The sequence below is a fragment of the Pipistrellus hanaki genome (genome assembly GCF_964339955.1).
Source record: "Pipistrellus hanaki genome assembly, chromosome: 8".
NCBI lineage: Eukaryota > Metazoa > Chordata > Mammalia > Chiroptera > Vespertilionidae > Pipistrellus > Pipistrellus hanaki.
In genome coordinates this window covers 31,027,867-31,054,807 of record NC_140510.1, presented here as the reverse complement: position 1 = coordinate 31,054,807, position 26,941 = coordinate 31,027,867, and the positions used below count along the sequence as shown (strand labels likewise).

Here is a 26,941-nt window from a genome sequence, read left to right as displayed (position 1 = left end):
GTTGTTTTCTCACTTGTTGGTGGATTCAGACCAAACTTGTTTTATTGAAATTAATTTAAAATATAGAATAATTATAATAAATATAGTGGCTTGCTGGTCAAGCTAGCTAATATCATTTGGGAATTATACGTTTATATGTGTGTATGTCATATAAAGATATGAACATAAAGTACTCAACTTGCTCAAAAAAGGAGTGTGAGAAATGTTTTCATCATAAACCTCTCAAAGTGACTATTTCTGGAGAATAGTACTTCTTCAGATGCTTAGCTCAGGGTTTGTTTTACTAGAAATTACCTTTTTATTTTATTGGTCTACTAAAGACCCACTGCATGGAGTTGTGCACTGGGCTGGGGAACCCCTCAGCCCAGTCTGTGCCCTCTCAAAATCCAGGACCCCTTGGTGGATGTCCGCCTGCCAGCTTGGGCCTAAGCTGGCAAACGGACATCCCTCTTGCAATCTGGGGCTCTAGCAGTCCAGGACCCCTTGCTCCTTACTGCCATCTGTGAGCCCATCTGTGGGAATGCATTGACCACAAAGGGGCAGCTCCTGCGTTGAGTGTCTGCCCCCTGGTGGTCAGTGCACATCACAGCATGCGGTTGTCCCACCATTGGGTTGATTTGCATATTAGGGTTTTATTATATAGGATGTTATATGTATCCTGGCTCAGTTTTTAGCCATCAGATAATTTTATCATTTAAGTTTCTATATTTTGCAGAGAAATGGTAAAGTTCACATTGACTTGACATTAAGTGATAAGCTCTTTCACATACAGAATGAAATCCATGTAAACATAACCGCCTGTAAATACCAGAAGATTTATTAAAATGAAGAAAACATAAATAGTGTGGACTAAAAAGTATGGTTAAATGCAGCCAACTTACCAAATATTTGAATAAATATGGTATTTTAGGAAAAAAGAAAACATGATAATGCTCTAAGTACAAATTGTATATATTTCTCAAAGGAAAGCTTCTGGATAATTGTATTAAAATAGTCATTCATTTCTGAGGCTATATACAAAAAAAATAAACTGAGATTTTAGTTCTAATAATTGAGATTTTAGTTTAAGAAATCAGAATGCTTCAGTGCAATTATGTGAATTGCTAACTATCTTAGTGTAGGCCAGGGTGCCTTAATGAATAGATCCTAAAATGTATAATGATTCAAACACAAGCTTGTTGTTGCTGGTTTGACAGTCTTAGGCAGATGTTCCTCAGCTGGAAGATATGGGGAAGGGGAGGATCAGGCAGAAAGTTTGTCCCACCCACCATTAGGGGCCCTCGGCCTGAGGGTGGTCTCTCCAATCATCTGGTGGGAAAAGAAACATTCTGTCCTGGAAGTTTGATTCTTGCTTTTCTTTGGTTAAACTTAGTCACATGGCCACATTTAATTGCAAAGGAAGCTGGGAAATATATAGTTTAGCTATGTGCCCAGGAGGAAGAGGATATAAATATTATTGAACAAATAATAGTGTTTGCCACATTCATCTAGTGGATCTAAAAAGCTATAAGCTAACCGTAGACTTACCCTATTCCCCTCTTTTTAAAAAAGATAGGAAAAGAATAAAGTAGTTAATTATTAAGAAAACAAGTGAAGAGCACTGAATACAAGAATATTGGAGTTAGAGGAAATGTATTTTAATACATTTAAATTTATATTTTAATTTATATTTATTCTAATCTGTTTTCTCTACCAACCACTAACCTGCTTCTGTTTGAAGACTGTTAGCTAATGGGAATTTATTTCTTAAGAAAGCATTGCAAAGCAACAGCTGAGTTCTGGCTTTAACTTAACATTATTAGTCTTGGTCTTGCCCTCGGATGATCTGGGCCGTAACCTTTCCCCTGATAAAGCCCTCTGTGGAGTAGAGGCAGCTAACATGCATGGCTCAGCCTGCAGTGTTCTTGGTTGCACATGCAGACATCCTTCCGCTATGCTTGAAGTCACGTGGTTTTGAACTGTGGCGCCTTTAGCTGAGGAAGATCTGAGCAGTGACTCGTCTTGTGGCCCCATAACAGTCCTTGAGCTGAACAAATTCCACCTCATAACACAACCAAAGTTTGTGGTAGGTTGCTTTTGTCCGCACATCACATCCTTATAAACAACAATGTTTAAGAATTGAAATGTAGGACCTAAGAGGGGGAAAGACAGGAATTATTCTAATTTAGAAAAGAGAAAATGAGTGACTTAATTATTGCTTTTAAGGGTGAAGAATGTGAGGTTCTACCTCAGTCCTCAGGCCCAGAAAGAGGAAATGCATTTAATTATACATGCAGAGATCTGTTTTGAACCAGGTAGAGTTGTCTGTATTAAGCATTTACCAATACACACTCTGTTGAAGATGGTGTTAGAAATAGAATTAAAATGTCAAGGCCAGGTATTCCGTGGGGTCTGATAACACAGAGGAGGAGCGGAAGATCTGAAGGCAAATCCAACAGCAGCAACAGCTGGAGAAAGTGAGTCAGCCTTGAGAGATCTCATGTAGGGCAGAGTTGACATTAAAGGTGGGAGCAGGTGAGTAGACTTGCTTTCAAAAGATAAGAGGCCAGTGCTGCAGAGAAACCTGTTCTGGATCGATTGGTTGAGTGTACTGGAGACTGATCAGGGAGAAGAGGTTTGCTTATCTGGCTCTGACTTGTCTCCCTGACATTTTGAGCTATGACAATCTGCAGCATTATGTTTCACCAATTAATACAAGGAGAGAAAACAACAAATCGTCTTTAATTGAAACCATCCATGAGAACAATTACACAGGAGGCGTTCACACGGCCACGCAGCATAAACAATATGTTCTACTGGAACCCTGCTCTGTTTCACTGGCTGTGAGTGCAGTGGGTTAGACAGCCTAGTCAGGAGCAAGTCCTGTTTTTCACAGAGCAAAAAAGAGGCTTCCTTCTTCAAAACTGTTTTTCAGATCTCAGTTAGAAAATAATCCAACAAATTGAGTTAAAGTGCAATAGCTTGATTTTTACAGAATCATATGCTCGCCTTTTTGGATACCTTAGAAATTATTTGAGTCTGTTTAGAGCTACTTATTATACAGGGTAGTTTTTTTTTTCTTCCTATAACTATTATTGTAGGGTCTATAATAGTTATTTTTTATGTAAGAAAATATTGATATAATAGTTACATTTTCATGTAAGAAAAATGAAAAGCACAGATGAAACAGTTTCTGAGGGGTCCCTGTATGCATGATGTAGTGGCAGTTGCTGTGCGCAGATCATAAGCTAAGGGAGCTTCACAAGCTGTTACAATGGTACCAGCCTGGCAAGGATACACAGGTGCACCATGGCAAAGAGTCTTTTATCTTCTTTGAAGATAATGAACTGGCATTGTCCCTGGTGATGCGGTTTGTTAGCTGGTTGAACCTACCATGCCTAGGCTGAACAGCAAGCAGTCAAACTGATTGCAGTTTGTTGGCCTATGCCAGTGGTAGGCAAACTTATTAGTCAACAGAGCCAAATATCAACAGTACAACAATTGAAATTTCTTTTGAGAGCCAAATTTTTATAACTTAAAACTTCTTCTAACGCCACTTCTTCAAAATAGACTCGCCCAGACTGTGGTATTTTGTGGAAGAGCCACACTCAAGGGGCCAAAGAGCCGCATGTGGCTCGTGAGCTGCAGTTTGCCCACCACAGCCCTATGCTAATCATGTCAAACCCCAATGAAGTTGTTTAAGCTTTTTGCCACCTGGATCAGATCAGCTCTGTGGTGGTTATTGGAGACTTTGTAACCATCGTGATCATGGCCAGAATCCTACATGAACATCATGTAATTTAGACAGATGGGATCTGAAGTGAAAGGATGTTATTAGCTAAGGAACACTTAAAAGAAAGAACAACAAAAAACGGATTTGAGAAAGAATTAAAGAAAAGAGGCTGAGAATACAACCAAGGGAGACTCCGGAGAGAGTATTTATTTGTGAAAGGAAATGGGAAAGACTGGTGCTGTCACAGAGCAGCCAAGCCATGGAAGGATTGGAATTGCAGTCAACAGATGGAAAAGAACGGCCCCATGCCTTCTGTTTCACAATCAACATTATTCCCTTACCATGTCCTCCTACCGCTCTCCATTCAAATGCAGACTCATCGGAGGACAAACACTGGAGATAATGAACGCTCTAATGCAAACACGAATACTTAAATCAGCAGGTTTTGATTACAGGTCTGCCCTGATTCTCTCACCCTCAAGGTATATAGAAACATCACAGACTCCAGGGATGGAGGAGTTCATGGTTGACTGTTAACTTTTGAGTTGAGGATAGGATATAAAGAAACTGTCTTTTTCAAGCCTTCAAATAGCCAATAATTGTCCTGTATACTTATATATGTTCCTGTCAACACAGTACATGATGAATAATTATTTAAGAAAAGACTTTTTACATATTACCTTGTTTTCTCCCAATGACAGTCCCATGAGATAGTATGACAAACCTCGATCACTGTTACGTTGATTTTAACACTAACGCTCAAAATCTGACATGACTCATTTACAGCCTTGTTCTATTAGTCTTTTATCTACGGACCAGCAAGAGAAAGATCCAGAAAGAATACTCAGGTCTATGTATACCTTCCATCCCTGTTGGAGCACTTTTCTCTATGCATACTAGGACTAAAATAAGTTAATACACAGACAGGCCTGCATATTAGTTATAGGGAGGATAAAGTATAGAAGGATCTTACAGCTGTTCCATTACCAACATGGAAATACTAGTTATTCTTAAATAAGTGTGTTGTAACTGAAAGTAATGTCTTTCCATAGAAAAATCACAGAAAACTAACACTCACAGGTCACGATGGATGGCCGCAATTGTGATGAATTCCAGAACAGAACTAAGAAACACTTGAGGAGTTGCTTAGCAAAATTTGGAGAATTATTTTTGCTAGTTTTCAGTGACATTTGCTACTGTATCCAGTCTACTGAGAAAATGAGGTTCTATTAGTCTTTTATCTACTAACGAGTAACTACTGACACTATATCGCAGGAAAATTTCCCAGGGAACTTTTTAGAGACATATGTCAAACAAGATGTGTGGAAGTGCTGGAAGATGCCAGGGGATAAGAGTATAGCAATAAAAAATGTTGAAAGGATATCAAGTAAAAACAAAAAGTATATAAACTAGAATGCAAAAACAAAACACAGAAGTTTGAATTTGGTATCTGATCTTGATAATACGTAGTAAGCGCCTTTGCCTAGAAATAAGAAACTCCTGCTTTGCCTTACTAAATGCTTCCTGGGGCTGTGGCTTTCGTCTTCTGAGGTCTAAGTTGTATTAAAAGTTAGTTGGTATTTTATTAACAAATAAAGCAAGAAAAAAGAACCATTTATTGTCTACACCTTTTCCTGTTTGGGGACTATATGAAGGAATTTTTTTTTCTGTGTGTGTGTGGGGGGGGGGGGAGGGTAAAACTTTGGATGTGTTTGAAAATGGCTTTGTAAAAATGTTTACAACCCAGCAAAAACCAAAAGTGTGCATCTGTTGATAATACCTTCAATTTTTAAGAACCAACGGTCACTATTTGGCTTGAATGGAACTAGAAATTTAATTTTCACCTAAGCAGAATAGACTGTTTGGGCTCTCCAAAAGTAATTATTTCTAGAAAGTTGAATTCTGTCCCTAAGCCAACCCACTTGTCTCCAGTCATCTATTTGAATTGCTCTGGAACTTCACAGTATGTTTCTAACCAGCAACTTCGTTCTAAAAACAACAAGCAAAACAAAAAACAGAGACAGGAACTATAAACAAGCAATGTAAATAAAAGAAGCTGTGACCAGGAGGACTGCCTAGGAGATTTCATGCCTCAGGTTGCACCTGCCAATGAGGAATGGAGGCTCAGATGTGGGGTTCACCTGACTTCAAGGAGTAAATCCTGACCATCTGTCAGCAGCTGGCCGAGTCTAACTGAGCATTGCCCCTGTCGATGTGGCTCATGTTTGGAGAATGGGTTTCTGGGGAAAAAACTGTAAGAGATTGGTGGCTGATTAGGTGGCTGAGTACTGGCCTGGAGCTTGGGGGCTGTGTTTTATACCTTCCTAGCCTCTAACCTCAGGGCACTTCCTCTCTGAGTCTCAGTTTTTCTTCTTGGCAAAATGAAGAAATAGTACTTGACCAGTGTTTCCCAATGTCTTGCAGCAGCTGAACAGCTTTTTACAATAAAATGATAGAGAAAGCAGCAATGTAGAAAACGGAAGTGCAGAGGCCTTGGTTTGCCTGTCACTGGCTGGGGAAGCTGAGCCCCGCCCACTCCGCCTCCGTGGAGGCTCCTAGAGGACCTGGACATGTCCCACAAAATGCTTGGTTTCTGCAGATGCCTACAGGAATTTCTTAGAGCCTGAAAAGTCTAAAAATTAAAACATTTAAATCTTCCTGACCATCTACAGCCTATAAATACAATGACACAAGCAAGGGGTACTTGCTTTAAAATGGCACCCGAATTCTTGCACAGTCTGTTACTTTAAAGAAGTGATTTCCAACTATTTGGCAAGTGGAATGTTTTTACTTCTCCCCAAGGTGTCAGGTCCCTGAAGTCAGGTGCAGAGACTCCTGAGAGTGCTGATAGTGTTGTCCCAAGACAGATGTGAAATGACGTAGGCCTCAATAATGATCAGTAACACACCTCTTTCCTGCTCCACCTCTTAAAGGAGTGTGAAAATGAAGGAGATCAGATGCACAAGGAGGAGGTACTGCTCTCCTTGTCTCCTTTCTGGAACCCTGGCAGGTTGTGAAGATAAGAATGGAGGAAGGCCCATGGTGGCAATAACTGGCCTAGGGAGGCCTTCTTTGCATTCTGCAGGTAGATAATAGCCTGAAGTCGCTCACTCCCAGTTTATTTTAAAGAATTTAAAATTGTGAGCGGCAGAAATTCTCATTTGATAATCATAAACACGTAGGCCCCTCTCTCCTTCACTTGCAACGTCTTTACTTTATTTTCTTGTGTGACTGCAGGACACTTCCTAACTTAAAAATGTCCTGGCACAGTTCTCACCCTGCCTTCTTATGGGTGCCCAACATATGCAACTATGCCAAAGAATCCTGTGCCTACAGAAAAGAATTCATATTTTTCATATCCTTAGAAGTCAAACCTTCCTTTGATCCTGTGGAGAAATACTTTGTGTATTATGAATTAGCTATTGGGCACCAGGAATGCAACAGAGCTACCAACTGGTTAATTGTCTTCTATGATTTCCCCCGTTGACCGGCAGCATTAACATGCCAGGGTGGAGTGTCTGTAGTTTTTAAAAGTCTTGTCCAAGAGCAACTCAACTGTGAATTGTAGGAAATTGTGTCGCCGCTTACTAGTTAGAAAGAGCATAGTTTATTCATATGTTTTGATTCCCTCCTGGTATGGTGTGCATTAAAGAGAATTCAGCAAGGCAGACAACAATGGGGCAGGAGCTGCAATTTTGCTGCAACCATTTTTTGTTGTTGTCGTTAAATAGCCAAAACCTTCCTGTTTTCTGCTCTGCTTGTGTTTTAATACTAGCCAAAGCCTGTTTAAAATACTTGTGGCCAATGTTTATTATGCTGTGGTTGCACTATCGTATGGAAAGTGGTTATTAAATACTGTGCTTATAAATCACTTGGAGAGCCCTATGACATTTTTACTGGCTTGTTTTGTTCTGTGTTCCTATTCATAGGATATCAATAACGAGAGTGACAGCTGACATTTCTCTTGCTAAGAGGTCTGTCCTAAATAATCCCAGCAAGAGAGCAATAATTGAACGTTCGAACACTCGGTCCAGCCTAGGTAAGATGCTCAAATGTGGTCCTTCTCCAACCTGTGCTTTCAGACGGGGATGAGTTTGGAATGGCTTTTCCAGTTTGCTCCCCATTCAGAGTAGGGAAGTGCTGATTAACTGGAGGAAATGCTCCCCCTGGCAAAGAAGGGAGCAGAATCCTGCAGCAGCCAGAGCCTCCTCTCCCTCTGCTCTAGCCAACTAGCTAATTAGGAGTCTGGTGGGAAGAATCCTCCAGGCCTCTCCTGGTCTGTCACTGCCTAACTATGTGAAGCCACTCATCTCTGCTTTGCGTGCGCTTCTCAATGTGGCTAATAATATCTGTCACATCTGACTCATAGCTGACATGAAAGGAGATGAGATGTTCAGCCTTATCAGGTCTTTAGAAGAAAGCTAGACCATGGTGTTCTCACTGTCGCTTCTGCTGCTGACTGGTAGTACCCAGAATGGTCACGTCGTTAAGTGGAAATAGTAACTACATTAAGAACACCCAGGGAGTTTCCCAGAGCACCAGTTAGAAAACATCCTAAAATTTACCATGATGGAGAAGGAAACACACATGCTCTATGTGTGTAGCTCCATCAAGACATATGTGAGCAGAGTTGTAGATTCACCATCACAGAAGCAAATCCATGCTGCTGGGAAATCACAACATTCATATCAAAAGGCTGTTTGAAGTTTCTATGATTCCAAGATTCTGAGGGCAACTTGTTTTACTGCCCTCTTCTTCCTGGGTAGATAGGGGTCTTCTATGCCACTACATTTTTTTTATCTCCTGAGATGAGCTCTATAGGTGATTGAACACCAAAAATAAAATTTCCTAATAGATTGCATGCCCAAACATCTCATCAAGAACTCACTGAGGGCTGTGCCAAGAATGGAGCAGGTTGGAAAGAGGCTACAAAGTATTATCACTATATTCCTGGCATGGAATTGGCACATGGTAATTGATCAATAAAATGTTTGTTTGGTGGTTGCTATGTGAAAGAATGCTAGACTTACCAAATGAAATAGGTGTCAGAGCTTGCCAGGGCAAGATACCATACAGCAGTGGGGTTTTTTGTTTGTTTGTTTGTTTGTTTGTTTTTTCTTTTTTTAGTCCTGTATTTAGTATATAGCCTTTCACATACAGAATGAAACACTTTTAATTAGTATTTTTATTGATTTTTTTTTTTTTTAGAGAAAGGAAGAGAGAGAGAGAGAAACATCAATGGGAGAAACATTGATCAGTTGCCTCCTGCACACATGCCCCAGTTGGGGATCAAACCCACAACCTGGGTATGTGCTCAGACCAGGAATCTAACCTGCCACCTTTTGGTGTACCGGATGATGCTCCAACCAACTGAGCCACACCAGCCAGGGCCAGAATGAAACATTTCTATAAGGCACAATATTTTCACCTTGAGGAAGTGATGATGGCAGAGTTGGTAATAATGAATCAGATTAGGTAACTGACTAAAGTCAAATATCATTTGTTATTCTGTCTTTCACTCTCCTCTAACTCCTCACAGTGCTGTTGACTTCCTCTGATGTATAATTGGAGGGTAATGGATACTTGCCTGTCTCTAACAATTGCATGAAACCAAGGGTTTCATGAATATGCTTTGAAGTCATTGATGATCTAGTCACCTTTTGTCAAAAATCAGTGGAGTGTGTGGGTGGAGTTACTGTAAATATTGAGGAAGAGCCCTAGCTGGTTTGGCTCAGTGAATAGAGCATTGGCCTGTAGACTAAAAGGTCCCAGGTTCGATTCCAGTCAGAGGCACATGCCCAGGTTGCAGGCTTGATCACAGTAGGGGGTGTGCAGAAGGCAGCCAGTCAATGACTCTCTCTCATTATTGATGTTTTTATCTCTCTCTCCCTCTCCCTTCCTCTCTGAAATCAATAAAAATATATTTTAAAATATTGAGAAAGAAACAAGGTAGATGTCAGTTCACTGTTTCCCCCCTTTACTCTGTAAATCCATATACCACAAACCTGGAGTTAATTTAATGGCAATCTATTATAATAGTCACTGTGTGAGCCACTTATGTCCATTTGCTTGCTGTTAATGCACATTTGCAGATTCCTTCATCAAATGTTTATTGAACACTTGTTACGTGCCATGCATTATGCCAGACTTGGGAAGAGCAAATGTGACTAAGACAAAGTATCTTACACATGAGCAAACAGAAAGAGGAAACAGATGATTAAAATACTCTTTGATAGGGGAAGTATGAGCAAAGAGGTAGGGGTATTGAGAAAGAAGGGTAGAGAGTAAGAAGTGTCTGAGAAGACATCTCAGAAGTTTTATTGGAGCTGGTCCTTCAAGGCAGACAAGAATGTGCGAAGGCATCAGCATATAGAAGAAGACTGTGTGTTTGAGAAACAGCTCATTTTTTACAGAGCCTGCTTAGAAAATGGGAGGGCAGACATGGTTTTAGAGCAAAGGAAGAGACTGAGAAAAGTAGACTGAGGCCAGTATGGTAGGGCTCCATATGTCTTGCCAAAGAGTTCTCCAGAATAAATCCCACGAAATGTTAATTTTAAAAGACACCTAATAGTTGTTACACCCAAAATGTTTTCTATGGTCAAATAAACTTGGAAATTGTGCATTAAACAATTTGTAGTTTTCTTCACTGCAAGACTTCTTGGAGCTGTTAGGATACAAAGGGCATTGCACGTTTGAAATTCCAAGAGAAACTATTCTAGTACGCAATATTTCTCTTACAGAAAACCTCCTTCTCCCCATAGGATATATTGGGGGATTTGTCTCCCAGGGAACTCACTTTGGGAAATGTTGCTTCGAGCCTAGGAAGCCACTGAAATATGTTAAGCATTTGGATGTAAAAAAGATCCCAGGTGACAGAAAGACTGGAAAGAGATGGGTCCAGATCAGTTATGGCCAAGTTGTAGAAGCGTTCATTAGCATCCCTCCGGCATCATAGTCCATGATTTCTCAGAGCTCCATTTGTCTGAAATGAGATCACGAGGAAACTTCCATTGGAACCCTTCTGAGAATCAGCCTGGGTAGTCAAGATTGTTGGGTTTGGTTAAAGTTTTTTCTTAAGAACATTAGCTTCGTTGCCCTAGCCTGTGTGGCTCACTTGATTGAGTTATCCCATGCACCAAAAGGTAGCCATTTCCATTCCCGGTCGAGGCACATACCTAGGTTGTGAGTTATATCCCTTGTCTGGGTGGAACTGATGGATATTGCTCTCTCTCTCTCTCTCATATCAATGTTTCTCTCTCTAAAAAAAAACCACATAAAACATATTAAAGGAAAAAAAAGAAAATTAGCTATGTTGATCATTTCTCTTTCTCACACATTATTAATGCAAGTTATTTATTGCATTCTGTATATATATTATCCAAATATTGGACCTATAGCAGTATATAGTGTGGCTCTCTGCAGCCTCCTGGCTGGCTCTGCCCGACCTCTCTGCTCATGACAGAGTGTCCATTGCCCAAGGGCTTAGTGTGAGTCAAGCAGGTGTGCCTGCCCTCCACACCTGTCAGAAACCACACTGTCATCACGGCTGGAGCTCAGGAAACCAGGCCACGGCATCTCCGAGGTATTCACACAGAGACTCAGCGTGCCTTGAGGGTTCCCTGTACCAGGGCAGTCTAGTTTGCGTCACTGCCTTTTTGCTACTTCAGAAAATATTGTTTTCAGATTTGAAAATTAAAGCAATATAGACTTGTTCTAGCATAGCCCTGGCCAGGAGTTAACATTAAGCCAGTTGAATGAAAACAACAAATGAAGAATATAACCCAACAGCCTAAGGCTGAAATTTACTACAATAAAAATAGAATTTAGTTTTTAAACTTCTCTCATAAGAAAAATCTTTTTTTAAACTGTCTCTGACGTGAGAAAAAAGGGCAGGTATGCTGTTATTACTCTAACAAATGTAGAATGTAATTTCAGAAAAATGTTGCAAATAAGTCCAATTGTCCAAATTCTTTACAAAATGAAACCTTTCAAGTCGTAAGGGTTAAATAATATTAAAAACAAATGTCTAATACAGATGATGCATCAGTGATTCTGTAGAAAATAAAGAATTTATGCTTTTAGGCAAAGCCCAAGAAAATAGTTACATGACAGTTCTGAGCATTCATGACCATACACTCCTTGTCAATCCATTAGATTGTGGGAGAGAGAATTTCTCAGTGGGTGACATGAAATTGGATTTATACTAGATTAGCAAAACAAATCATGGGATTCTGGCACAAGCCCTTTTCAGTGAGGATAGTTAGAGCAACACCACCTTTTCTAAGCCACCTTTGAAGTAATTTAAATTAGCTAGCTTTGTCTACTCTGTATAATTTAGACAAAATTACAACATTGTGAGGCCACACCTGAAGCTCAAAAGAAAAGGTTAAAAGCAAAACAAGATCATCTCTCTGAAAATTAGTCTAATTCAGACTCAGACATGACCCAATAAGTTAGATGATTTATGAAATATATATTTAAAAGTCTTTTTTTTTGTATTTCAGAAAGCCACATTATGTTTTTATGGATAACTTTTTTTGCTTTTTAAAAATATCTGGATTGCTTTAGATATTGACAAAGATGAATTTTTTTTGGTTGAGCAGATTCACTCATGGATTTGGATAACTTGGCTATTACCGCCACCAAATAGATTTGCATCTAGATGCATTGCAACATTTTGATATATTTGATCTTAGTGTTTTTTTTTTAAATAATATATAATTTTGCCTCAAAACAGTCCACTGGTCTTAATACTTAAATTAAGACTTAGCAATATGCTAGTTATAAGATTAGACATAGAACATTTAATCAGGGTTACAAAAATATGTACATTAGTCAAAACAGGTGAATTGTGGGATTTTTAAAAAGGAGATCTATATAATAATATATAAGTTGATCACTGGTAAAAATATTTCAATGCAAGTTGCTTTCTATGAGATGCTCTGTATATGTGTCTCAGTTGTTTCCTGAATGTGGTTTCAGTTGCTATAGCTAAAATAACTTTCTTTAGGCAAAGCAACAATCAAAATTAACATAGCTATGCCCTGTCTGGTATTCCTTAGTTGGTTGGAGTGTTGTCCCATATGCCAAAAGGTAGCAGGTTAGATTCTCAGTCCGGACAAGTACTCAGGTTATGGGTTCAATCCCCAGTCAGGGTGCATATGGGAGACAATGTTTCTTTCTCTCTCTCTCTTCCTCTCTCTCTCTCTCTCTCTCTCTCTCTCTCTCTCAAATCAGTAAAAAACATAAACATATCCTCAATTAATGATTAAAAACAAATAAAACTAAATATTAGGGTGATTGTAAGTAAGAAGCAAATCAAGAGAGCCATCTCAAATTTTCTGTTTGGTTTTATGCAAAACTCAAACTGTTTCTCTCTCTTTAGAAAAGATCTTAAGTTAGATCAGAATATGTAAATTCCAAATGTTCTATTTTTCAATATAGACAAACATCTGAAAGAGGGGTACTATATATTTTTAAGCATAGGAACTAATTTTTAAAAAAAATAACCATGACTTGTTATTTATTATTTCTCTTTTTAGCGGAAGTACAAAGTGAAATTGAAAGAATCTTTGAGTTGGCAAGATCTTTGCAACTGGTTGTTCTTGATGCAGACACCATCAATCACCCAGCACAACTTATAAAGACTTCCTTAGCACCAATTATTGTTCATGTAAAAGTCTCATCTCCAAAGGTAATTAGCTCATCTCCAGCTTAAGGTTTAGCAGCTCTTTTGTTTTTTCCTCTGTGCTTTTTTGTTCATGTGCTAGGAGAATGTCTTGTGTAAACCTTTTTTCATAAGCACAGTTTGAATTCCCACAGTTTGTAAAGGTTCTAGAAATTCTGAGGGAGAACTTTTCAGTGGGTAAACTTGAATTTATACTAGATTAGCAAAACAAATCATGGGATTATGGTATAAGCCCTTTTCAAAAAGCTCACAGTCTATTGTGGCAGTTATGCAGGAATGTAAGAGAAACAAAAACTAAGAAAGGTGAGGAAAAGTAAACTGGCTTTTCAGAGACTTTGGGTTCTATTTTGGTAAATTTCTTGGGTAATATTGATGCTTGTATCACCTATATTCTCTCCCCAGTTGAGAGAGTATATAGTTCCGGGAAGGTATCTAGATTTATCTTATAGAAAATCAAACATCACCATATAAAATGTATTATGGAGACATTGCAGATCCTTACATTTGTGCTTAGGTTGGATTCTTCAAGGAATATAATTATCCTGTGATTACACACATGGGATGTTTACCATGTATCTTCAGGCCACCAGGGGAGAGAAAAATGAAAGTGAGACAGCCTCAAATTAATCACTTTTGATTTGGGTGGTCTTTCATTTTTTAAAATCATTGATAATATAAAAAGTGATTATAAAATATGTACCCTTGGGAGGTACTACCTTAATAGTCAGGTTTTTTTCATTGCCTCCAAGAGTTCATTTTAATGCCAATTCAATGTCCAACCAGAGTGTAGTCTCCGCTCATGGGTGGAGAATGCCTCCAGAAGCTGGGCTTTCCCCCCACCCTCCTCATCTCCACCTCACCCCTCGGATGTCCTTGGCCTTTCATCTCTGGCACCGGTTCTGTGCAGGATGAGCTTGTCCAAACCAAGCCAGGACTTTTGGGGAAGCATTAGGATGGATTGAAATTTGAAGCACCCCTTCGCTGCAGTGCAATAGATTTCAACCCCTCTCACCCTCTGTCCCGGTCACCCTCAGTCACCATGGGTTCACAAGTGCAGCACCTGGGGTTCTGGTAGCCATATGTGCTGAAGTATCATAGTACACTAGTACTATTTTTGGGAGAGGGTCCTGTTTCAGCAAAAAATAATGTTAAAGGAGAGTAGAGTATATGGCAAAACGCAGTTATAGCAGTGCTCAAAAAGTCAGATATATCACTGGTTATATGTGGCCATATACCAGTACGAATGTTTTGCTTAGCTTTCTATAAAGAAATCATCTTTGCCGAAACCGGTTTGGCTCAATGGATAGAGCGTCGGCTTGGGGACTGAAAGGTCCCGGGTTCGATTCCGGTCAAGGGCATGTACCTTGGTTGCGGGCATGTCCCCAGTAGGGGGTGTGCAAGAGGCGGCTGATCGATGACTCTCACATCGATGTTTCTAACTCTCTATCTCTCTCCCTTCCTCTCTGTACAAAATCAATAAAATATATTTAAAAAAAAAAAAAAAAAGAAATCATCTTATCAATGTAAAATTAAACTGGAATGCCTCAATAATTACTATTGATAAAAGGACCCAATATATATATAAATGACTCTGCTGTTTATCTGACATAGAGATAGTGAACCAAAATATGACAACTGAATTTGGACAAAAATGTTCCTCTACTTTTGCAGGACCCTCTTTGAAATCTCTGGGTAAAATCAAACCTCACAAGGAATGAAAATAGGATGAACAATCCATTATAAGTGAAAGTCAGTGTAATGATGTCATCGCAGAGTTAATATATGTGATCTGTCACTTTGTATTTCCTCTCTATCCATGCTCAGTGCTAAACAGACTATTAAAAGGGGCCTTGGTTCATTTGTTTTCTTTCAACTCATTGACGGTATCTCAGACCTGTGTCTTCTTCCATCAGGTTTTACAGCGGTTGATTAAATCTAGAGGGAAGTCCCAAAGTAAACACTTAAATGTGCAACTGGTGGCAGCTGATAAACTTGCACAGTGCCCTCCGGTAAGTACAATAATTTTTGGTCTTAATCATTCTTGATTAGTCAGGACAGTGGTCGGCAAACTCATTAGTCAACAGAGCGGCAAACCGCAGCTCGGGAGCCGCATGTGGCTCACAAGCCGCAGTTTGCTGACCACTGAGTTAGGAGAGAGTAGTGTTTCTTTTTACATTAGCATTGTCGTTTTTATTCTAGAATGATGGTGAGGGTAGTATGTTATCATAAACCTGAAGAATTTTTTGGAACAAACTGATGCTGCCGTGTTGGCTGCACTCAGGCATCCAGAACTTGATGTCCAATGTTCCATGTCCTTACCTGGCCAATATTCGGCAAACTACTGAGTCAATGTGTATTTTTTTATGAAAAGAAAACCTACTGATTTGACTCTCCGTTTCTTTTTTGCCTGAAAAGTTCTGATAGGCATAAAAGATCATGGCATCTATGGTTGAGAATTTATCAGAACTAGAAGAGCCCTGTGGCTAGAGCAGATGAAGAGGTCAGGGTTAAGTAAGGTGAAAAGCCATATCATGGCAACTTTTCTCCTAGTGCTGTTGCCAGGAAACAGCTGCTGAGTTGGAAGCCAAGCAAACGGTGGGAGGAGGTGGGGGGAGGTGACAGCTGTCATGTGGTTCACCAGTGGTTGATCAGTGTCTACACCTGCCCAGCTGACTTACTATATTTCTGTGCCCGTGTTTCTCTAAAGAAAATAATTTTTTCCTACTGATTTGATTCACTAGATTTATACTCATGTCAGGATTGTGTATGCTCTGAAGAAGCTTAAAATTCAATTCAGATGTTTACAGCACACAGACTATGGCCTGGCCAAATGGCTCAGTTGGTTGAGCATTGGCCCATGCACAGAATAGTTGCCAATTTGATTCCCAATTGAGGCACATACCAGAGTTGCAAGTCCAATTCCTGCAGCCAATTGATGTCTCTCTGCCTCTCTCTGCCTCTGTCTCTTTTTGCCTCTGTCTCTCTCTCTCTCTTTCTCTCTCCCTTCCTCTCTGTCCTCTCTGTCCATGGTGAAGATTAAAAATAAAAAGTACATACTAGAGCCAGATTGCCTGAGTTTGGATAACTTGTAGTCTGGAGTGCTGTGTTAAGAAGTCTAACTTCACACTGTCTACTGACGAAGCCTAATACACAGTGGAATATATGATTGAAGCACTGAGCAAATAGAGAAGAATGCATTACCCTGATGAAGGACGCTGGCCTTTATTGATCAGCATCCAAAAGCCAGGAACTGTGCTATTGCTTCCAACTTTAAAAACAATCTTATGAGGATAATTCTATCAGTTGGGGTCTTCTGGGAAGCAGAGACCTAAATGGAATTAGAAGTGCAGATTGATTGAGAAAATGCCTATGTGAGATTAAAGGGAACCAAGAAGGAAAGCCTTCAGACCTGTTGCAGGTCTGGCCCTGGGAAGGAGAGAGGGAAAGAAGGAGAATGAGTAGGAGGAGCCTCAGACTGTGATGCAGCCTGGAGACATCTCAGTCACCTCGATGTGGATCCCCAGAGAAAAGGTTGGCCATTAGAGGAGTCTTGTGTTGGGAGAAATATCCTAGCTCTAGTCCCCCTGATGTGCTCCGGCATCGACAGGTGGCAGCAGCCTGGGGAGCAGGCCTCAGTTTGAATGCTGTGGTGGATGCTGAAGGTGCAGCAATCCAAGTTTGTCTGCTGCTTACACTCAACATGTCAGGTTCCAACTCAAGGGGAAATCCGAGCATGCACTTCTATGACTGCCCTGGTGAATAACATTAACCTCACTTTCTAGAGGAGAAAGCTCGGTCCCTGGTTAAGAAACTTATTGGAGGTAGAAATTAGTAAATGAGCCCTAAGATCCAGTCCTAGATCTGTCTGACTCTTAACTTCTGTCCACCATGCCACTCTACCGTTCCACATAGCTGTGTGATGTAGCTGAATCTCTGATCCCCAACGTGGACATGCATGCAAGAAATAGTCCATTTCTATTTTGACCCCATCCCACTGGGCAGGCAGGATATTTATCTATGCTTGAAGCCACCCTAATCCAGAGCAGAACAAAGAGCCCAAGTCATAAGGGTGGGGTTGGTGAGGAAGTTGAAGGGAGTGAGGGGGCGGGCATTCCAAACGTGAAAACCATCCACCGGGTGCCTGTGATCCTCAGGGAAGGATGCTCTGCTGCATCAGCCCTCATGTGGGACAGGGCATCTCTGGCCAGGCAGGCAGACACACAGCCCCTCCTCTCTGGGACATTGGCAAGGGGCTCCCCTTTCTCTCTCTCTCTCTCTGAGGGAGGGGAGGTGTCTTCCTCTCTTCCCCTCTTGTTGCTATTAAAGGAATTTCCTCTCTGCTTTGGTTGTACTAAAAGCACCCCTACTTTCTTTTGTTTCCAGAGGTAGTTAGCAAAATCTCTCCAATCATTTATTTAGGCTTTTGGGAAACAAAACCCACCAGGGTGGCGGGGAATGGAGAGCTGGCAATTTCCTGCCACAACTCCCATCCTTTCCACGCCCACCCCACACCAGACAAGGGAGAACAGACCCTGCCACCTGCATGAATGGTAGACAAGAACAGGAGAAAATGCAAAAGGAAAAAACGCAGATTAGTATCTCAAAAAACTTGTTTGCCATGTCTATCTTCACAAATGTAGAAAGCTCCACACTGTGAGGGAGGCTGTTCTGCGAGGCCCAGAGGTGGTGCTGAGAGCCGGGGGAGTTTCCAGGAGCAGGTCTCAGTGGACTTGAGAGCAGTTAGGCCTGTCTGATTTCACTTGGCAGTGGTCACTTTGACCCAATAAGAGGAAGGCATTTCACAAGTCCGTCCAAATGCAAACACTGAAAACAGTAGGCTGGCTTTCTAAGTAGTGAGCTCCTTATCTCAGGGGTGAGGGTGGAGTGGGCTGTGCGAACAGATGTCAAAAATAGTGTGAATGGAATCTCCTCTGGTGAAGATTATGGATATGATAGGTTATCTAAGATACAGATATTGTATCTACGATTCCTGTTTGAGTCCAAGACTCTGATTCTACTTTTGAAAGTGACCAGCATAGAGATATTATTGAACCCATGTGGGCTCTGGAGCTCAGGGAAGAGGAGAGTATGAGATACATCAAGTCAGATGATATCTTTATTGGTTCAGAGCATCATTCAGATCAGAAACTTCTACAGTCACGTGGTATTGGCGGGGAGCTCTCCAAGCCCCAACCTGTTGCTGATGGCAGTAGGCTTCTTGCAACGTTATGAGAAAAAGAATTTTCTGAGATTCGCATGGGAGAATAAGTAATATTTATTTGCCTGGGACAGACTCCTGATTTTCAAGGTCCCCTCTCCCTGTGTTCCATCACGGAATAAGTCCAGCTGTGTCCTTAGCAGAGCTGGGATTATAGCCATTGCCCAGAATGTCTACTCCATATTTGCACAGTCCAGTCCAGCATCAGGCTAGCTTAGCTTGTGTTCCCAGCTATAATCCATTCCGTGTGGGGTGCACATGGCCATGGACCATGCAGCATCTAGGGCTACATGGCTATTGGGGGGAACATGTGTGAGTGCAAGAAAGCAGGAGCAAAGTCAGAGGAACAAGAGAGAGAGAATTCCTTTGTCTACCCGACGATTTTAACCTTCTGAGATTTCTCAGGCTTGCAGTGGTCCTACCCCCTCTTCTTCAGGTTAGACAGACAGGCAAGTACCTTCCCTACATCACCCCGACGTCACTGCCCACGCACCCATCTTCCCCTTTGTCTAGTCTTCCCCCCAGTGATCTGCAGGGAATGGACTGGTGGAGCCCTGGGGAGAGTAACGTTGCAGCTTCCTGGTGAAGCTGCCTGGATGACCATGAATGTTTGACCTTCCCTTTGTTTTCTTCCTATCATTAATATCAATAACTAGCTAGTTTCAACAGTAACAACCATGTGGGCATGTCTGAAGACATGGTATCCATGTCTCCATGTGGTTAAACCACACAGACTCCAAATGCTTAGTCATCTCAGTTCCACGTGGCTCAACTGTAGTTAACCCTCTTGGCAAGAATTAAAATACATTCAGCAAACATTAGTTAAGCATTGGGTTGGTACCTTATAAGGTGTGAGGGATACAGTGGCATGTTCTTGCCTTCCAAGAGCATATCGACTAATAAGATCACAGTTTGTTAAGTCAACTCCTGGCAAACAGTTTGTTAGGTGATACATTTCATGGATTAGAGAGTGATTTAGATCAGGGTTCCTTCACCTCAGCACTATTGATATTTTAGGCTGGATACCTTTTTGTTGGCAGTCCTATTTGTTGTGAGATGTTCAGTGGCATCCCTGGCCATTATCAACCCTCAAGTGTGACAAATGTCCCCTAGAGGGAAAAAGCCACTTCAGATTGAGAACGACTGGGTTAGATTAATATATGCACAAGTTTGGGGTAATAATGTTATAAGGATTCTCAGTTAGTTATTCCTTGAGATACATGTAGGTGAATGAACTTGTTTTTTACTAATTTGATCTTTCTATGAGAATGAGTTTAACATTTATTCCTAATAATTACTAGAGGAAATACTTGTGTCTTATTAGGGGTAAGGGAGGGTGGTGGATGTGGTTTGGCACTTCATTTGAAGATGGGGAAGCAAATATTTGGTAGATAAATTTTTTTGCTGGAGCATCTTTAACAATGGGACACAGAGAGGACTTGGATCAAACGGGCCTTGCTGGGTTCCTCCCTGTCCCTCTCGCCTGATTTACGTTAAACTACAGTTATCTGTGATGATACTTGCCTTCCCGGAGCTGGTCCTCTATCTAAATTCCTTTTAGGCAGTTAAGGGGCAGTTTAAGGATTTAGTGTCTTAAAAACAACTAGCGTAAAATAATCAATATCCAAAAAAGGCGTATTTTGGGGTGGCAAACTCTGCTTCTCCTGTTTCCTGGGCAAGGCTTCTTCTAAAAATTTTTCTGTAAATGGTCACATAGCAAGTATTTTAGGCTTTGTGGGCTATTTGGTCTTCTTTGCCAAACTACTCAACTCTACCTCTGTAGCAGGAAAGCAGCATGGGCCAGGTGTAAAGGAATTGGATTGTTCCAGACAAACTTGGTTTATAAGAGCAGGAGGCAGGCTCCATGTAATCAGCCAAACAAAGTTGCCACCCTCGTTCCATCTAGGACAAAGTCCTTGTTATCTGTTTCTGTCCAAACAACTGGTTATTTATTAGTTCTAGTTATCGATGACTGTTTTAGCCATGACTGTTCTAGTTTTCTGTTACTGTGCAAATATCTACCCCAACACTTAGTGATGTCAACCAACCACCAGATGAGTGGGTGGGATTCAGGCTGACCGGGTCCCTTAGCAGGGATGACTGGAGGGCGAGGCCCAGATGGCTCCTCTCCCTCTCGGTGTGGTTTTAGGAACTTTCCATGGGATCGCCTCAACAGAGTTATGCGCTCCAAGAGCAAGTATTCCGCCATCTCAGGTTTGATTCTGGGTTTAGATACTGACTCAGCATCACTTCCAGGGGTTTCTGCTAGGAATCACAGAGGCTGTCCATCTCGGCATGGAAAATGTCAAAAAATTGGTGCCCATTTTTAAAAAGCATATTTTATTGACTTTTTTACAGAGAGGAAGAGAGACAGAGAGCTAGAAACATCAATGAGAGAGAAATATCGATCAGCTGCCTCCTGCACACCCCACACTGGGGATGTGCCCACAACCAAGGTACATGCTCTCGACCAGAATCGAACCTGGGACCTTTCAGTCTGCAGGCCAATGCTCTATCCACTGAGCCAAACCGGTTTCGGCGGTGGCCATTTTTGATCTGCCACGGACAGAAAGATGAGCTGGGAGGATGAGCTCGTGAAGAGCTCTCTGGAAGAAGGGGGCTTTCCTTTATGCCCACTCTGGTTTCATAGAAGAAAAGGTGGGATGCAGGCAGAAAAGGGCCTCTGCCATTACAGTGGTCGGCAAACTCATTAGCCCACAGAGCATCAAACTGCGGCTTGTGAGCTGCATGTGGCTCGCGAGCCGCAGCTTGCTGACCACTGGATTAGGACCCAGAGCCCCTTTCATATAGACTTTTTTATATGAGCCAGCTGGATTTGCATTTATAATATACATCTATACACTGTATTGTTTGATGTCATTTGGCTTCTACTAGGTATTATACCCATTTCCTTGTCAGAGAACTTGAAAATAGTACATTTTAAGAAGGCCAAAGTTCAGATTGCCGCAGTACTATGGGAAGCTACATAATGCCTGGTGGGTGAGAAAAGCAGATAGGCAGACAATTGAATCTATAAATGAAATGTAATCCTTTGATCCCACTTAGTTATGAGCTGGCTTGTGTTACCAGAAGCTGACCCTTGAGCTATGTAAGTTTTTTCGTGTGTGTAAAATGACACTGATCGCCCTCTCTGCCATTGGGTAGCTCATCTCCTCCACAGTCTTGCAAACATCTTACATTACAGCAACCATAGTAGTTCTCATCTATCACCCTTTATTTTCCATTGCTTAACGGACTCAGATTTATTCCATTAAACACAAGAACTCCAAAGCGAATGATAGTGCCCAGTATCCTTGATCGTATTCCTGTCGCAGTAGTCATTTTCCATGGCCCTCTTCTAGTCATTTTACTTAAATTATTTAGGACCAGATAGACTCACCCATCTATTTGAAGTGCCTTCCCCACTGGTGCATTCATTATTATGGAGCCTCTAGATGTTCGTAGTTAAACCTTTAACTGCCTTTGAAAAAGAGAGTAATCGGTTTCAGATGTTTCCTTCATGAACAAGGCCACATGGGATCTTGTTTCTCTCGGTCCAAAGGAGACTATGCTTACTGCCACCCAACTTGGGTGTATGGAGTTAGGGATAGCTCACTCCCACCAGTGCCCACGTACAGCATTGGATTAATATGAACTTAAAACCATTGGATGGCTTTTCTGCAGACCATAATACTGGTCGGGTTTGTTATAATCTTTGAAGGATAAGGATGGACAGAATGGAGCAGTGTGGTGAGGAAATGTGCTTGGGTACATAATGTATGTCACAGATTATTAAAGAGAGAAGCTATAGGGCTCGAGGTCACTAATGTTCTTTGCCTCATGTTTTCCTTGGCAAATAGTAGCAAGAATCCTGATTGTCTTTCCTGTTTAGCTCATTGAAGTGGAAAATGCTAGAGCCCCATAGTATTGGTAGACCTCCTCCAGGGCTGGGGGACATCCTGCCTGTGGGCCCTATAAGGCCCTCGGAATCATTTGCTCTGGCACTGCCAAGGCATTGGGGGTGAGTTAATTAAATGTTTGACCAAATATAGCAGGCTAATTTTTAAGTTGATAATTTGTATGGCTCGTGAATGATATTATAAATAGCCAAATGGCCCTCAGCAGAAAAAAGGTTCCCACCCCCGTAACCTTGGAAAATCCCTTTAACTCACAGTCCAGTTTCCTGTTACTAGTTGACTCAGGACTTAAAAAGCTTTAGTAATATAAAGAATGTAGTTTTGAGCCCTAGATGGTTTTGCTTAGTGGGTAGAGCGTCAGCCTGCGAACTGAAGGGTCCTGGGTTCGATTCTGGTCAAGGGCACATGCCCTAGGTTGTGGGCTTGATCCCCGGGGTGTGTGTGTGTGTGTGTGTGTGTGTGTGTGTGTGTGTGTGCAGGAGGCAGCCAATCAATCATTCTCCCTCATCATTGTTTCTATCTCTCTCTCCCTCTCCCTTCCTCTCCGAAATCAATAAATATATATATATATATATATATATATATTTTTAAAAAGGTGTAGTTTTGATATGAAAGAAACACTGGTTGGCTATTTTGTAATCAGCATTACATGTTAACCATTCAGCCATTTCATTTTACTGACTGATATTTGGCAGTCTTTTTATTTTCCTCTCGATGGGGCCAGCAGTTTCAGGATCTTTACATTTCAATAGCAAAGAAATAAACGTATTCTCACCTTTATTCTTTCTTTCTCCACTTAGAAATAGGAAAGTTGTCCCACATGGAGTTTTATATATGTACAATAATAAATGTAAAGCAATGCTTAGATAATGCAAGAATTTGCATATATTTAACCTCCTAAGTAGATAATATTCAGCAAAGCACCAACTTTTTTTTTTTTTAATTACAATTCAACTGTAAAAATAACTTCTAAGTTTCATAAACTTTTTATTTAAGATGTTCAGTAGCAATTTCTTAGATAAAATATATTAGAGATCATGTTAGTCTTAATGAGGTTCTCCTCTTTATGCTAGAAAGTATATGTGCTTCATAGTTCTAGAGAAAGACTTGCCCACTCCCTCTGTATCTTCCCTCCCAAAAGAATGTGAAAGAAGTAAGTGGGACCTGCTCCAGTCCTCAACGTAGGACCTAAAAAGTGCTCTGTCTTCTGTAAAAACGTGGATGACCCACCTCTGCAGCTCTTCCCAGATTTTCCAGCTTTGGGCATTGCTAGTCCCAAGGATCACTCAGTCCCAAGCAAATAAGATGGCTGGCTTCCCTACTTCAGGTGCCCTCCCTAGGAAGGTTTGTGGTGCTCTGTGAGTAGAGAGCTTGGAAAGGTCATTAAGTACTTACAATTTTTATAAAAAGGCATTGCTGATCTTCATTTTCACTTTATTCAGCTTTCAGTTGTTCTCTTTCCTTCTTTCCTATCATTTTGGTTCTCTGAACCACCGGATGAGCTAAAGGCATGTTTTTCACTCTTGTTACTTATAAAGCTTAAGTTTTTAATTTTTCTGAAAGAGCTTATCCAGAAAAGGGTTGATTTTTTAAATGGTTTGTTTCGACTCCTTTGTTCACTTACGAACTTCAGTGGCCACGTTATTTCTGTCCGTTTCAGCCGAAGGAAATGTCCTATTGTTGTTGGGGAAGGAATGTATCCCTTTCCCCACTGAGTGCTGGGGGTGGAGTCCTAATGATATCTCGAGAAAAGAATTTTCTGAGACTCCCACTGGAGGATGGGTGGGTTTTATTTGTGGAGTTTGTGCTTCCAAAGTTCCATTTCCCTTACTCCAGTCCTGGAAGAAGCGTAGCTGGCGTTTTAGTAAGGTTAAAAACAGCCACCGTCCAGAGTTTCCGTTCTGTGCTGCAGTTGGGTCCAGTTCAGCATCGAGCTAGTTACATTCATTAGTCCATTGTGAGTGGGGATCTATGTGGCCGTGGGCCCCACGGGAGAATGCCAGAGCCCCACAAGCCAGACTCAACTGAGAACACAAGACCAACAGAAGAGAGAAGTCCTTTGTTTAGGGGATTAAATATCCCAAATTTCACACCCTTACAGTGGCCACACCTATTCTGGAGCATGACCTATTCCCAGGTACGACTGACAGCAAGCACCTTTGCTCATCCCCCCAACTCTACTGGGCATGCATCTATCTCCCCCTTGTCCAGTCCCTTTCCCCAGCGATCTGCGGGGAATAGATTAGTGGCTCCCTGGAAAGTGTAAATAAAGTTGATGAAGCTGCCCAAATGACATGCCTGTAATATTTGGCCTTCCCTGTTATTAATAACTAGAGGCCTGGTGCACAAAAGTCGTGCACTGGGGGATTGGGAGGAGGTGCTTCAGCCTGACCTGTGCCCTCTCGCAGTCTGGGACCCCTCGGGGGATGTAGGACTGATGGAGGGAGTGGGCCTAAGCCATCAGTCAGACATCCTTAGCACCACTGCAGAAGTGGAAGAAGCTCCCACCACTGCCATTGTGCACAGTTCAGGGCTTCTGGCTGAGCTGCACTCCCCCTGCATTGAGCGGCTGCCCCCTGGTGGTCAGTGCACATCACTGTGACCAGTTGTTCTGCCATTTGGTCGATTTGCATATTAGCTTTTTATTATATAGGACTAGCTTAATTATGACAGTATCACTGTCATTGGATGTCAAAGGTGTTTGCTGTGGTAGTGCTTTGAAAACAGCCCAGCATTACTCTTATCTCCGGCAGTCACCGATGGCATGACATCACAGAGTAGGTAACTATTCATGGCCGGTGACTGTCACATTACTCACACCTCTTCTGCTGATTAGGCAGCTCTCTGAATCTGTATCCCACGCTGGAGGCCTCACTGCTGCACAGTAAGAAGCTAACTAGACTTGAACCTTTACATTTATGAAAAAATAGGCAAAACTAGTTTGCATAATTCATTGGGCTGCTTCTCTTTGAATTTCATGTATAATTTTAAAAAAATTATTATTCTCACTTTCTAACACTGGTCTAATCATTTTCCTAAACAGTTTAAAATAAAAATTGTCACAGATATATAGCCTGTAAAATTCTTCTTTGTTGAAAGTAAGTCGCATGTCAGTATTTCATACAGAAGCTGAAATTTGCTTTCCTCTGTGCTTTTGAAAACCTGAAATCAGTTTCAATTCATCTTGCATCCTATAGCTGTCTTTTTTTTTTTAGTATAGTTTCCTAGAAATTATTGTCTCAAACAAGCACCCATGTGCTGATGTAGACAAAGTCTATGTATTAAAGTGACTTGTAATTAAGAGTATATCTAATTGTGCATGCAGCCATGACATGTCCCATGTGTGGGACAGTCAAGTGGATATAAGCCTCATTCAAATAATATTCTGCAGTCGGTGCCACTTACCTCCCTTTGCCCTCTCTGGGCTCTGCAGTCCTGGCTGTGATAGTCAGGGTCAAGTTCAGGTGAGCCTGGAGGGTTCTTTAACTTGGGACTTTATGGAAGCAAGAAAATGACTTACTCAGACTACACATTGGGAGAAACCCATATTATCGAGTGAGGCCTATGTATTTGAATTATACAGTTAACATAAATAAAAGTATATGAATAGCTGACGCCAAACAACATACAGTCTAGAATTTGCTATCACCTTTAGTCTGGAGTGGCTGGCGGAGTGGTCCTTTGTCCCCTTCTTCCTATGCCCACTGGCTCAGTGTGAGTCTGTGTGTGCTCTTTGTGGTAGAGGTTCTTGTCCTACTCAAGGTCCCACTGCAGTGCTATCGTAAAATGCAACCTTTCTATCAGAGCATCATGGACACTTCTCAGAGTCTGTATTTGTAAAGTAACTGTTGAAACTTGACATTAACGGGAGAGGAGCTTTTAATTGCAAGAGACAGAAACTCTCTTAAGTTACTTTCATGGAAAAGGGGATTTATTGTTAGAATAACCATTCATGCAACTATAGCAACTAGCTGTTCTCCCAGTCTCTCATGGGCCATATGGTTTCTTTCTCCCATTGTGTCTTTGTTTCTCTTTATCTGTTTTATTCCTCTTACTCTTACAGATAGAATTCTTCGGCTTACTCATAGTTTCCCCTTCCTCATCAGTTCAGCCTTCACACGCCTCTCTGGGCCTCCTTCCAAATCCAGAACTTTAAGCTGCAGCTCCAGACATTAACTGACTCATTCTCCTGATTGTTCAACTTAAAGTCCCAGGGTGGCATAGACTCTCAAGGACTTTAATACTTGTCTCTTCCAAAAGACTGTATGTTTCTTGAGCATAAGGATATTATCTGTTTTCTTTGCCACTGTATATCCACAATGCCTCGCACAGAATAGTGCTGAGTAAATGTTTGATAAATTAACAAAACATGCAGAAAACCATCTGAAACTACTAATCAACATTCT

General features: G+C 41.2%; 1 protein-coding gene across 7 annotated transcripts in view; it reads left to right on the top strand.

Annotated features, from left to right (window-relative positions):
• CACNB4 (calcium voltage-gated channel auxiliary subunit beta 4) overlaps nt 1–26,941 on the top strand; it is a gene marked incomplete at its 5' end in the record, with an annotated part of 213,115 nt that overhangs the window by 175,497 nt on the left and 10,677 nt on the right. For all 7 annotated transcript variants that reach the window (XM_084893042.1, XM_084893043.1, XM_084893046.1 and 4 more), the window contains 3 exons: nt 7,642–7,751; nt 13,255–13,406; nt 15,314–15,409. In XM_084893042.1, the coding sequence (XP_084749168.1) occupies nt 7,642–7,751; nt 13,255–13,406; nt 15,314–15,409 (358 nt within the window). The remainder of the gene's footprint in view (nt 1–7,641; nt 7,752–13,254; nt 13,407–15,313; nt 15,410–26,941) is intronic.